Raw genomic sequence first — 12,666 nt, 5'->3', positions numbered from 1 at the left:
AGCCAGGTCCAAATTGACATTCTGCCCATTAGCTAATGTTGGCTTGTATTATTTATTGTAAAGAAATTTGTGAGGTGCTTCAGATACCATAGTAATACAGGCCACGGTTGTCTTCATAAAAGCAGTGTGCTCTAACTTTTAAAATGGGATTGGGTTCTAAAGACAGTTCTTTGTCTTGTAAACAGGATGCCTGTGTCCCTGACTTCCCTAGCTTGGGGGGCGGAGGGTGGGAGAGAGCAGCCCTTCCCATCCTATCCAGAGCCATCTTCCCCTTTGTTCGTTCCACCCTTGCAGATTTCCTCTTGCTCTTTTCCACAGGATGCAGCAGCTTCCCATTTTGTTTCTTGGGTTATATCTTTGTGCATGGGAAATGCACCTCACCCTGACACACCCAGCTTCCCACAATTGAGCCATGATTTAGGCTTCACTGGATTTGTCAGATTCCTTATAAGCTTCTGCAGAGTGGTGAATGGCAGGTCTATTAACAGGCAAATAACTCTTCTGTAGAACTTCCTACATCAAGACTGTAATCTGTGCCTGGTTAACTGATGGGCAGCAAAACATGGGAGGAGTTGACCACAACAGCACACAAGGAATCCTGTAGTTGCTGAAGAGGAAGACGGGGCAAATGCCAGTCTTGTCCCATACACAAGAATAATAAATGTCCAGTATTCTGCCTCAGGATAAATATATTTCCTCCCACTGTGGGATGTAGCAACTGGTGTAAATAGCAAAAGAACTCCTTAGGAGAATGCAACAGAATTGTCAAGGCTTAGGATAATTAGTTGTTCTGTTTAGTCTGTTGTTGTCTTCTGATGCCTCCTTATCTCTTTACTTCTGTCAGAAGAAGAGAACTAAAGTGGAATCATCCCAGACTCTGATGTGAAACACAATCATAATGGGAGAGGGGGAATAGCATGGTACCATTAAAGGGGATATGGTATTACAAAACTTTCTGTGGCATAACATGTAGTAAGTCCTGTTGCCATTGAAGGCCACTGATAAGCAGGTTTCTTATGAAAGGAAAGTTAGTTTCTCTCAGCCTTGGTTCTCCAGTCATAAAATGTGAATTATGGTGGGGATGGGTGGGTGGGAAATTGAAAAGTAAGAACATAAGAAGAGCTTTGTTGGATCAGACTAAACACCTGTGCCGTCCAGCATCATTCCCGTGATGGAATTTGCCTTTGATGGACAGCGAAAGAATGGAGCAGGTAGGAAAGGCTTAACTCCCACGTCTGTTGATGGTAGGGCAAATCAGAAATAAACATGTCCTTTGGAAGTGGAAGAAATCTCGGATGTCACAGCACAATTCCTGAGTTGCTTAACCCAGGAATTATGGGGGCATGTGAGCCCCGCGCTTGTTTCTACTTTTACTTAACAACCCAGGAAGCTGTTTGGTGCTGTGTGAACCCAGAAACTCTAAACAACACAGAGGTTCTGGATTTGCATGTCATGAAACAACCCCAGCATTCCTGGGTTGTTAATTAAAAGCAGAAATGACAAGCACGTGACTTGCGCACTCCTCTCGTCCCTGCAATTCCTAGGTTAAACAATTGGAATTGCCACCATAATGTGCAAACCAGGTTTCTCAGTCTTGGTTCTGTCTCTGCCTTTCACTGAAGTGCAGGGTTAAATGGTCACTCCCAAGACTTCATTAGGAGCAGAGTATTTTTCCTGAGAGTTTTTACCAAATCCCCTTCCATCAGTTTATAGAACAAATGGTAGGGTTTTCAGTTTCCTTCTAGCAGGAGTTTCCCATCACAAGTGTGCTCAGGAGGCTCTCATGATGCTCTCACACTCTTGCCTCTCCTATTTTCTTCTGCTGTTGCCAAGAGAGAGAGAGAGAAGTTTTACAGAGGATGCACACTGGGTTGACATCAAACATCACAACCCCAAGATCTCCCTTGGTCAGTCACCGCCAGCTCAGATCCCATCAGCATATCCATGAAGTTGGAATTTTTGTCCCAATGTGGATCGCTGTACACTTGCTTACATTGAACCGCATTTGCTATTTCGATGCCCATTCTCCCAGTTTGGAGAGATCCTTCGGAGCATTTGCAATCCCATGTTGTTTTAACTACTGTAAATAATTTAGTGTCATCAGTACATTTGGCCACCTCACTGCTGACTCCTAATTCCAGATCACTTATGAAGAAGTTAAAAAGCACAGGTTCCAATACAGATCCTTGTAATCCCCTACTGTTTATATCGCTCCATTGTGAGAATTGACAGTTTGTTCCTGCTCTCTGCTTTCTGTTCTTTAAGCAGTTACTGATCCGTAGGAGGACCTCTCCTCTTATCCCATACATGCGAAGTTTGCTCATGAATCTTTGGTGAGGGACTTTGTCAAAAGCCTTTTGGAAGTCCAAGTAAACAATGTCTACCACAGGGCTGCAGAAATGTTTTCAGGTGGAGAATCACATTACCCCCTGCCAGGCCCTCTGCAGGCCAGGTGACATAAGTGGACATGGCCATTGCCTTGTCCACTGCTCATTTTGACTTTCTCCATGCTGGAAGACACTTCAGCATGGAGAAAAGGTCTTGGCCAATGCTGGGAGGAACAGCCACTCAGATGAGGTATATCCAAGAAACATCAGTCTATTTCCCTTTGCATGGAATCTCTCAGGACATTGCTGCTGAGATTTGGAAGGGGAACTATTCCCTGGGAGTTACCCACAATTCCTACTGTAGCATAAGCATAAAATTTGTAGATTAGTGCAAAATGCAGCCACTGGGTTGCTAACAGACTGGGTGAAGGGAAATGTCCTGACTCTTGGCCCACTTCTGAGCACAGTTCAGGTACTGGTGTTTATCTTTAAAGCCCTACATGACCTGGGCCTAAGCTACCCACATAAATGTCTTCGGCTCCCCCTCATGCACTGCAACGTGCCTGTGTGCTGCAGTCTGCTTCGGAGACCTTCCTCAGGGTGCCTCCACAAAATGAGGTAAAGTGGGCAGCACAAGAAAGTGCTTCCTTTGTGGTGGCATGCCATCTAGAGAACTCTTGTCCCTGGGAGGCTTGCCTGGTGCCTACATTTACTGCCAGGCAAAGATCTTTTTATTTTCCCAGGCTTTTAAAATCTGATGGAACTTTAGTACCAGTGTTGATACTCTCTGTGGTACTTTGCTGTTGTTGCTATTGTAGTTGATGTTTGTGTTCATTTTTTACTACTAGTGTTTTTATTATGTATCTTTTATTGGAAACTGCCCTGATTTCTGTTGAAAAGGGGTATATAAGCTTATTAATTGAACAAATTGTAAGTGCCTCGCTAACACATAGTTGCTTGGCTCCATGTCTCCAGCTAAATGTATCTATATTGTTTGTAAGGTTTGTATCCCACCCTTCTTCCAAGGAACTCACAGTAATTTTGTCTCTCATGAACTTGTGAGGTAGTTAGGCTGAGAGATAGTGACTTGCCCAAAGCTCACAAACTATAGGGATTTTAATCTAGGATTACATCCAAACCCAGCACTTGAATCACTGTGCCACACTGGCTTTAATTAGACAGAAATTAAATGCCTAATGGTGTGCAGCTCCAACATATGTATACTGTGTAGCTTGATTACATATTCCTGGAAATGGGAACCGATCTCTCCCACTTCTGTTTGCTCATGTGTTACTCTTGCAGTGAGAAAGGAAGTGGTTTCCTGTAGTCCCTGGAGATTTTTGATTGGGTTTTGGTGATCTCATTTGGAATTCCCCACAGTCTCCCTTCCCCCACCAAAGAGAGTGATGTCAACAGGAAAAAAGGCTGATGCAACCAGGAGCAACTAACTTCTGCTGAAAAGCTGTGAAAGAGAAACCAATTTTGGGTAGGCATGTAGGAGGGTTTGCATTTTGTGCATGTAATTCTATAGGTGGAAAGGAGTTGCACTTTAGGAGTGGTACTGCTGTGTTCTTGATGCAATAGAATTTATACAGCAGAGATTCCTGGTGTTCAGCTGGAGGAGGGATGTACATTTAGTTCTTAATGTGAGGATTTAATGTCTTTAAGAAGCTGAGTAGGGTTAAATATTCCTCTTACATTTATTAGCAAAGGAGACCAGAGAAGGTTATGATCATCCAGATACTATTTGGAAATGCTACTACTGTGCATGGTGACAATATTCAAAGTAACTCCAGATCCTTGGAACAAATACCCACATTGTACCACAGTTAAAGGCAAAATCATGGCAAACTGCATTGAAGTACAAAGCAGGAGCTACACAAAATAGCTATACCACACAGTTCACAATTGCTGAAGCACAGGTTGCATCCTTGTAAAAGTTCAAAATGGTTTTCCTTCCATTTTTGTATGCTTTGGCCCAGAACAGAAAATCTTGCAGCGTGCTCCGATAAATCCTGCAAGTACTTCACAACTAGGGTGACTACCTTTTCTGTATGCTGAAGCAGATTCAGTGCCATATGGCTTCCCGTTATGCCTAGTGGTGGCTTCTTAAAGCACCATGTCTCTATCCTACACAAAATATTCTATTTGCCATATTGTGAAATCCCTTGGAGTTTAAATATTACCATTCTATAGAAACAAAACTACTTTTTCATGATGGTACGATGCTAGTGTGTGTATTCACAGGTATTGCCTTTACAAACAGCCTGCTATGTACAGCAGTGACTCAAGGCAGATGAGTGCAGCAGTCTTGGAGTCCTCACTCAGGGTACTCTCAAGCAACATGTTCTGCCTCATTAGTTACCAGAAATAAGAAACGCTAGTGCTAGGTTAGTTATTAAAATAGCAAGTGGATTAATGCTCTATTTGCACGGCTACAACCGATTAAGTACAAATAGGCCCCCTCTACTCATGGTTATCGTGTACTGAATACCTATTCTGCAGTTTCTAGGAATGGAGGTGGTGGTGAGATGCTACAATCTGCAGTATAAGTATACCTTGTGGCCTTTCTGGTAGTAATAGGGTCCTGACCCTCAGTCTTTTGCATATTAATTGTGAGGCCAATGTAGTCATGTAACTGGGTAGCCATAACACCAAATGAAGGTGTGGTGTGATTATTTCAGTTTCTCTGTTGACACCCACATGTGTGATGCATACACAGAAGGATTTTGTCATATGCCATTTGCAACAGAATGGAAATCAGGAAGCTGTTCAAGAATTGCAGCTTGGTACAGTGAGTTAATCAACCCTGGGACAAGCAAAGGAGTGGGGTGGCATGGAATGTAGAATTAGGGCTTTGCCTGAGGCCTGTAGTTTCTCTTGGCAATTTATCCATATTTTACTTGACATCTGGTCCATTGTATCATTTAATTGCTTATAGCTAAACTAGTGTTGTTTATGCTGTTCCCCTCAACTCATACCACTGTATTTCATGATAGGTGCACTTTTGTTACCTAAGTTCATCATCCAAAGGGGAGTGCGCATGTATTTTGCAAATGCACCTGGATCTCAGGATTAGCTTTCCAAGGAGGTTAGTATAGAACTCCCAAACTGTTCCTTAAATTTCCCTGAATTAAAAAAAAACAGTTTGGAGATTTCGTATTGTGCTTTCTAACAGGAAAATGCCCCTGGTGAGCACATGCTATTCTCACACCAAATAGCACTTCTGTCAAATTTCCAAGCTGCATTTTGAATCGAAGGAAGTTTAAAATGCAGTTCTGGGATTCTGCAGGGGCACCTTCTGAGAGTCCAGGTTGTATAAGTTATCATCCAACAGCCATTTCATTGGGCTGCAGCAGAGAGGGAAATATGAATCAAGTCCACTCCCTTGGCTCAGCTGAGAGACCAACAATGTTTTGCTCTTCCTCTTTGAACTGTTTAAGCTGGTAGTGATAAGTAAACCAGTACCTTTGGCTGCATTGCAGCTAATCATTATAAAAACTACAAAATATTAAGAACTGGTGCCTGAGTTTCCTTGTTTTCCTTTTCCCATCCCATCCCTTTTTCCTTTTGTGCCATGTCTTTTTTAGTTTGTAAGCTTGAGGGCAGGGACTTTATTGATCTATAAGCTGTTCTGGGAGCCTTTCTGGCTTAAGCGTGGGGTATCAATACTTTAAATAAATGTAAGAGTGCAGATGCTTTTTTAAATTGCAAGTATAATTGGTGTCATAATCTAGCAGAATTGAGGGCAGCTGTGAGACCTGAGAAGAGGTTATGTTAGTAAGACTGCGCATCACAGACAGCTGCCTGGCTTTTTGAAAGGAAATATCTGGATAGAGGGCTCCACCCCTGGGTTATAGTGTGTTCAATAGTAAACCTATAAATTAATGTATAGAAAGGGTCCACAAATCTTGGCTTACTAGCCAAGGTATTATTTATGGTTGCCACCATTCCCTCTCTTCCAAGAGTTACATGGCATACACAGTGAATTTGTGGAAAGGGGTTTTGTCCTTGTGCTTTTGTAGAAAATACAAACAACACCTTGCTGCTGCCTGACACACAAGCTCAGCGTGAGGGAAAGAACACACCTCTCCTTTTCTCCTCTGTTCTTTGTCCTCTGTGGAGGAAAAGGAGGGATGGCTTCTCTCTCTTATGCTAGGAGGTGGTGGCAGGAACAACAATGAGGTGCTGCTGAAGTCTCCTGCAACACTCCAGATTGTGGGGGAGATACCACCCCTCCTTTTCTCCATGGAAAATTTGGGGGGAGCAAGGTATAGTTGGGGAGAAGGAAAAGTTGAGTAGATTCTTTCTCACAGAAACTGCACTTCGGTGGAAGTGTTGGAACACTCAGCTGGGGAGGGGCTTGCCATTGGCAAGCAGGCAAGGGAATTTATGCTGTACATCATGGGAAAATCAGCCTCACAGTATTACCAAAAGGGATCATAGTGGCCTAGCAGAACGTCAAGAGTGCGCTCTTTCTGTCCTTCCTTTGCACCCCAAGGATTGGACTGAAAGGGACTGAGCTGTAGACTAATTCAAGATTGCCGATTGCCAACTCTTCTACAGGATGAGCAGACTGACTGGGAGAAACCTGTTCTGTCCCAAGCGGAGATTGAGCAGAAGATAAAAGAATATAACAGCCAGATCAACAGCAACCTCTTCATGAGCTTGGTAAGTTTCAGGAGAGTTATAACTTGGGGCCCTGGAATAACTTGACACCTGAGCTTCAAACACCTGTTTCTGCCTTCCCAGTCCCACCACTGCATCCTTTAAAAATATTATATAGTAATCATTCCAAGGTTATGGTATGGTATACTTCTAACTTTGTGGCATCTTGCGTTTGTTCCAGCAAGTGTAAAAACCCAGTCCATATTTTTCCTCTCCCAAAAGCTACATGTAGAGCTCTCTCTAGAACTTGTGGGAATTCATCTTGCCTTCTTTGCTGCTCAGAGAGGCTGTGACCTAAAGCCTGTTCTGGTTCTTGCTGAGTTTTGCTGCCATGTGATCCCTCTGCACAGCTCACTGTACCTCTACTCCCACAGAACAAAGATGGCTCCTACACTGGCTTCATAAAGGTACAGTTAAAGCTAATCCGGCCTGTCTCAGTACCTGCCAATAAGAAGGCACCCTCCATCCAGGACACCAGGAAGAGCTCCTCGCGCAGCCAGGCTGTAAAGCGCCGCACTTCGTTCTACCTACCCAAGGACACAATCAAGCATCTGCATATAATATCTCGTACACGTGCCAGTGAAGTCATTGAGGCCCTGCTCAAGAAATTCATGGTAGTTGACAACCCTCGCAAGTTTGCCCTCTTTGAGAGAACTGAAAAGGATGACCAAGGTATTTGATTTTCTCCTTTCCAACTCCATGAAAAAACAGCATGTAACTTATTCCAGGCTTGTAAATAGCCACTTGCCTGGTACCCTGCAGCAAGTAAGAATTGCTTCCAAGCAGCTAGGAAGAAAAGGTTTTATTAACTGGAAGAGAGTTGTTTCTTTGTTTAGGCTGTTAATGCCATGAATTACCAGCTTAAGTATGTGTGGGCAGGCAGCCTAGTAAAATTTATGGGTCAGTAACTTTTGCAGACTGATTTGTGAGGCTGATTTATTCATACATTGTCAGCAACCAGGTGATGTAATCTAATGCATTGAGCTCTAGAATAAAAGACTGGGAGAAGACAGTACATAGATCACCCAGGGCAAGTTTGTTCACTTTCTCTTGAAGATAGTAAGTACAATCCTGACTTCATTTGTAAACTATCTGCTGGTATAGAAGAGAAGCTCTATTTAAGAATGTGGTTTTATTACTATTAATTACAAACCTGCATTAGAGTCTGTCTTATAATTTTATGTTGCCTCTGAGATGGGCTGGAAGGAAGAGTAGCTGAATCTCCCTCACATCTTTTTCTCCTGACCTGTTTGTTGTAGCTCTGACCTGGTTCACACAACACAGTGTAGCTCGTTGTGGGTTATTTAAGCCACGACAAGCTGCAGCACCTGTAGCCACCACTGTTCTTATCAAACCCCCACTCTGGGGTTGAGGTGTCATGCAAACCCAGCGAGCATGGGTTATGCAGGGGTTAAACAGCCATCGCATAACCTATGGTCTGTCCTGGGTTTAACCCTCTCATAGCTCACACTTGTCAGGTTCACATGACAAGACAACCCCCGAATGGGGGTTGGATATGCAAAGTGGTGGCCGCGTGCACTGGCCGCATGCACCCCCCACATGCTGCAGCCTTACTGCAAGTTAAATAACCCACAACAGGCTGTTGTGTAGTGTGAACAGCCATTCTCTTTTGAGAGAAATTGGAAACAGAAAAGTAGTGTGTTAACAGCACCCTCTCCTGGAAGACAATAGACTGATAAGTAAATAGTAGATAAGGGCCAGGCTGTCCTGTCCAGAGGATTGAATTCTTTAATTCCCTTTCTGATGTTCTTGTCTATCAGTATATCTCCGCAAGCTTTCTGATGAGGAGCAGCCCCTGCGTCTCCGACTGCTAGCTGGCCCTAGTGAAAAGGCACTCAGCTTTGTTCTGAAGGAGAACGAGACAGGAGAAGTCAATGTGAGTATAGTTACTGATGGCGTATTGGAGGCTCTGTGGCAAGTCATGTGGGGCTGGCTACTGATTTATCTGGTAGTGAGGCAAAGTCTGTAAGTACTTCTGTCAAGCAGCTGTGCAGCTTTTGTCTTGACTTCATTAGACAGAGATGGGTACTGGGCCTTGGGCTCCTAGTTCCAGTTGCATGATTGTTTATAACAAGTGATGTGGAGTAGAAAATTTCCAGTACTGTGGTTTTTTTTCTGCAGAAAACTTCAAATATCTAAAAATGTATTCCATAAAATAACATGAATGAATACAATACAAATAACATTTGGCAATTTCAGTGTTGCAATTAACTTTTTTCAGGTGACTGTTCCTAAGACGTGTCTACACACGTTATGCACAGCTCTTTGGGCAAAAATTAATATGTTAACAGCTTCCTGTGCCTTAATTTTTAATTAAAAAAATTAAATAATGAGGGAAGTGTGTGCTATGGCGTTATCTCTTAAAATATTTATAAGCATTCCAATTTTTAAAAATCTTCCAAGTAAAGCTTTGCATTTGTTTGAATATAATGTTTAAATCACATCAAATGTTCTTTATGGATTTTTCCCTTTACTGTTTTTGTTTTCCTAAAACATTTTCTTAATCAAATAGTTTAGTCCTATTCTGGCTGTTGGAAAAACTTGAAATCAAACATGCTAAATTGGATCCCAGTCATATTTAGGGATTCAGAACCTTCCAGAAAAGCCCATGTTATGGCTTTCTAACTGGGAACTAAAGTGGCAGATACAGCTCACTGGTTAAGAGCAGCTGCTATCCTTCATTTCCAAGTATCCATTCATCTGATGTCTCCCAGAAGATGTGTGTCCTGAGGATAAGGGCTGAGCATTCAGTAAAGTAGTTCCTAGAGCCAACCAAAAAATGTCAACTACTGTACAAGGGCCTGGTCTACAGTGGCCATAGGATTGTCCTAGCACTTATTGTTAACACCAAATGCACTCTCTAAACTAAAACCTTCCCTGGAAGCTTGAGAACACTAATTACCTGTGTAGGTGTTTCAAAACAGCTCATGAGCATTGAGTTGTGAAATACAGATGCCAACCTTGCATAATCCCTCACATACATACATACATACACTGTTGATCACTTGCACCTCTTGACCCAAGTCTAGGTTCCCTAGTTACTATTAAAGTTCTGCTTCTTTTTTCTGGACTCCATAATGTGAGCTCTCTTGCCATCAACACTGCAGTCACTATTTTCCTTCTCTCACACTTCTGCAGTGGGATGCTTTTAGCATGCCTGAGCTACAGAATTTCCTGCGCATCTTGCAGCGTGAAGAAGAGGAGCATGTTCGGCAGATCCTGCAGAAATATACCTGTTGCCGCCAAAAGATGCAAGAGGCTCTAGCCACTCGCACTCCAGGTTGACAAAGTGCCCCATCCCAGACCCAGCACTCCAGTAAATATAAGATACCAGATGCAGAGAAGCAGTGAAGCCAAGACGACTATGAATGAAGTGATCCTGGGACTGTCTGTGGGCTGAATGTATCTCTGGAGGGGTGGGGAAGGGACAACAGGGATGTGTGGATCTCTTTGTGAGCCCATGATTGGTGCATGTGTGTGTGTGCTCCCCATGGAGTGAGTGGTTAATAGAGTTGTTGCATGCATGACACAATGGGATCAGGTAGGGAAGTAAAGAGGTGCCTGTGGGATGTGTCTGAAGATGGGAACTTTAGTAGTACTATTGTAGCAGCTGCTGTCAAAGTGCGAAGATGCTAATGCCACTTTTGTACCCACGGTACCTACGGACTGGCTGAGTGGTATTATCTGGGCTTGGATCTAGAGATGACTTTTGTTTTAACATAGACAAGATCAACCAAAGTGGCCTCAAACTCAGATGTATTCCCAAGAAGAGAGGTGTCCTTGGCAAGCACCTTCCTTCGAAAACAATTTTGTTTTAATTTCTCTTGGACTCTGACTGTGGAGGCCCATGGATTGGTCTAATCTACTCAACCCTGGTTTAATCTGTCTTTGTTTTGGTCCACATAACAGTAAAACTGATGACAAAGTGGAACCCTCTGCCTGCAGGTATTGCTTAGACTGTGGTCATACAAAACTATGGAGAATAACGTCTGTTGCCTTCGATCTCAGATGGATCTGAGCGAGGAGAAAAGAGTAATTGGACAGAAACCTTGTTTGCATGTGGTCAAAATCAAAATGCCAAGGAAAACTACAATAACACAACCCAAAGAAAAGCAGGAGAATTCTTGGTGATTTTTCTGATATACAGGGAATAACATGTAGAGCAAAACACATCATTATTGCAATTCCAGTGGTTACTCTAGGATTACTGTTTGGGCTATGGTTGATTCTGAAGAAACAAGGACAGTAAAAAGCAATATAATGAGGAGCAGCCTTGTATGAGTAATGTTCAAGGGACCAAAATACCCCATGGAGAAAGAAATACAGAGACACCTTTTCTTGCCCTTTATTTAGCCCTTGGTACTGAAAATATGGAGACCACGGATATAACACATCTCAGGATTCAGGTTTCTCTTCTGCTGAAGACAGCCATAGCTTTGACCACCCTTGTTTTGTGTGTGTGCATTTACATGCATGAGCGAGGCATTGGTGTATGTCTGGGGGGCATCCTTGAGTTGGGCAGGACGTAGCAGGAAATTCTCTGAGTAGTAGTTGAAGTTCCTTGGTGTGGGGGCATGTGTACTCCTGCTGTAAATGGTCTGTTTTTAAAGTCAAATACATTCTCCAGAGCAGGCCCTCAAAAGAAACTGGGCCTACTAGTATAGACTGACCCTTCTGGTATTTAAAATTGGGATTGTCTCTTAACTTGACTGTCTTGAGAACCCAATGGATAAAAGCCTTGGGGGCTCAACTTATGAATGGTGCTGCTTGTATACCAATCAATAAAAGATTCAAGGGTGAGAAATGCCTGGTGTATGTGCTGCTTTAGAACCAGTTTCTTGCTGAAACAATATACTCATTCTGTACTCCAGAAATTAGTGGAATCTGCTTGCAGTGGCAAGTCTAGTTCTCTCACTGTGATCCTAATCATGGTGTGTGTTATCTTGGCCCTTTGCTGCTTATCAGATTCTAACGATGCCGTTGATACCAAGTCAAAACATGGGAATGTGATAAAAAAAGGATTATGACACAAACCTAAATTTGTTTCAATTTGATGTAGATATCCAGGAGAGAGACCTTAAAATCCAACCCTTGGTGTCTTCCAAAATTATTTTCTGTTGCTAAATGCCCCTTCTGATTCCTAAATGGTGGGTTTTGAAGCAAGAAGCAATGGGCCATTAAGGTGACTATCAACAGATTAGGTGAGCCCTAAACAGAATGCCTTGCTTAGAATTGGGGGTTGGTGCGGAGTCCTATGGACTCCATAGGACATTGAACTTTTACTAAGATATTGTGCTATACAGAATGAGAGCTGGGTTTCTATAACTTGCATGTGTGGTGATGCTTTTCACAAAGAATGAGCCTTAAAGTTGGGAAAAAAATATTAATTCAGAATATAAACCCAGTTCTCTAAAGGTTGATGGCAGCACCCGTATGTATATAATGGATTGATTTCTGCATAAATAAGCCTATTATATCTCCCACAGCTGTCTCGGTGCCTGCTGCTTCCAACAATGCTCTCCTTCAGCCTGTCGGGGCCAGCAGGCCACTTCCATCAGGTCTTGCAGTTCAAGCCCAGTCACGAAAGTTTTCTTTACTTACTAGACATCTCAGCTGCCAGAGGAAATCTTCCTTTGTGGCTGCTGGCTGT

The 12,666-nt window shown here is 42.9% G+C and overlaps 1 protein-coding gene across 1 annotated transcript in view; it reads left to right on the top strand.

Moving 5' to 3' along the window:
- RASSF1 (Ras association domain family member 1) overlaps window positions 1-11,818 on the top strand; it is a 48,409-nt gene extending 36,591 nt beyond the window's left edge. The window contains exons 3-6 of the mRNA XM_084839640.1: window positions 6,894-6,998; window positions 7,370-7,667; window positions 8,777-8,892; window positions 10,155-11,818. Coding sequence (XP_084695766.1) covers window positions 6,894-6,998; window positions 7,370-7,667; window positions 8,777-8,892; window positions 10,155-10,301 — 666 coding nt within the window. The 3' untranslated portion in view covers window positions 10,302-11,818. The remainder of the gene's footprint in view (window positions 1-6,893; window positions 6,999-7,369; window positions 7,668-8,776; window positions 8,893-10,154) is intronic.
- The last annotated feature ends 848 nt before the right edge of the window (window positions 11,819-12,666 follow it).

This window comes from Heloderma suspectum, chromosome 2 (genome assembly GCF_057233095.1).
Source record: "Heloderma suspectum isolate Gila_16-S chromosome 2, 16-S_ref, whole genome shotgun sequence".
Classification (NCBI taxonomy): Eukaryota; Metazoa; Chordata; class Lepidosauria; order Squamata; family Helodermatidae; genus Heloderma; species Heloderma suspectum.
The sequence above is the reverse complement of the archived record's forward strand: the minus strand, read 5'-3'. Positions and strand labels throughout refer to the sequence as shown.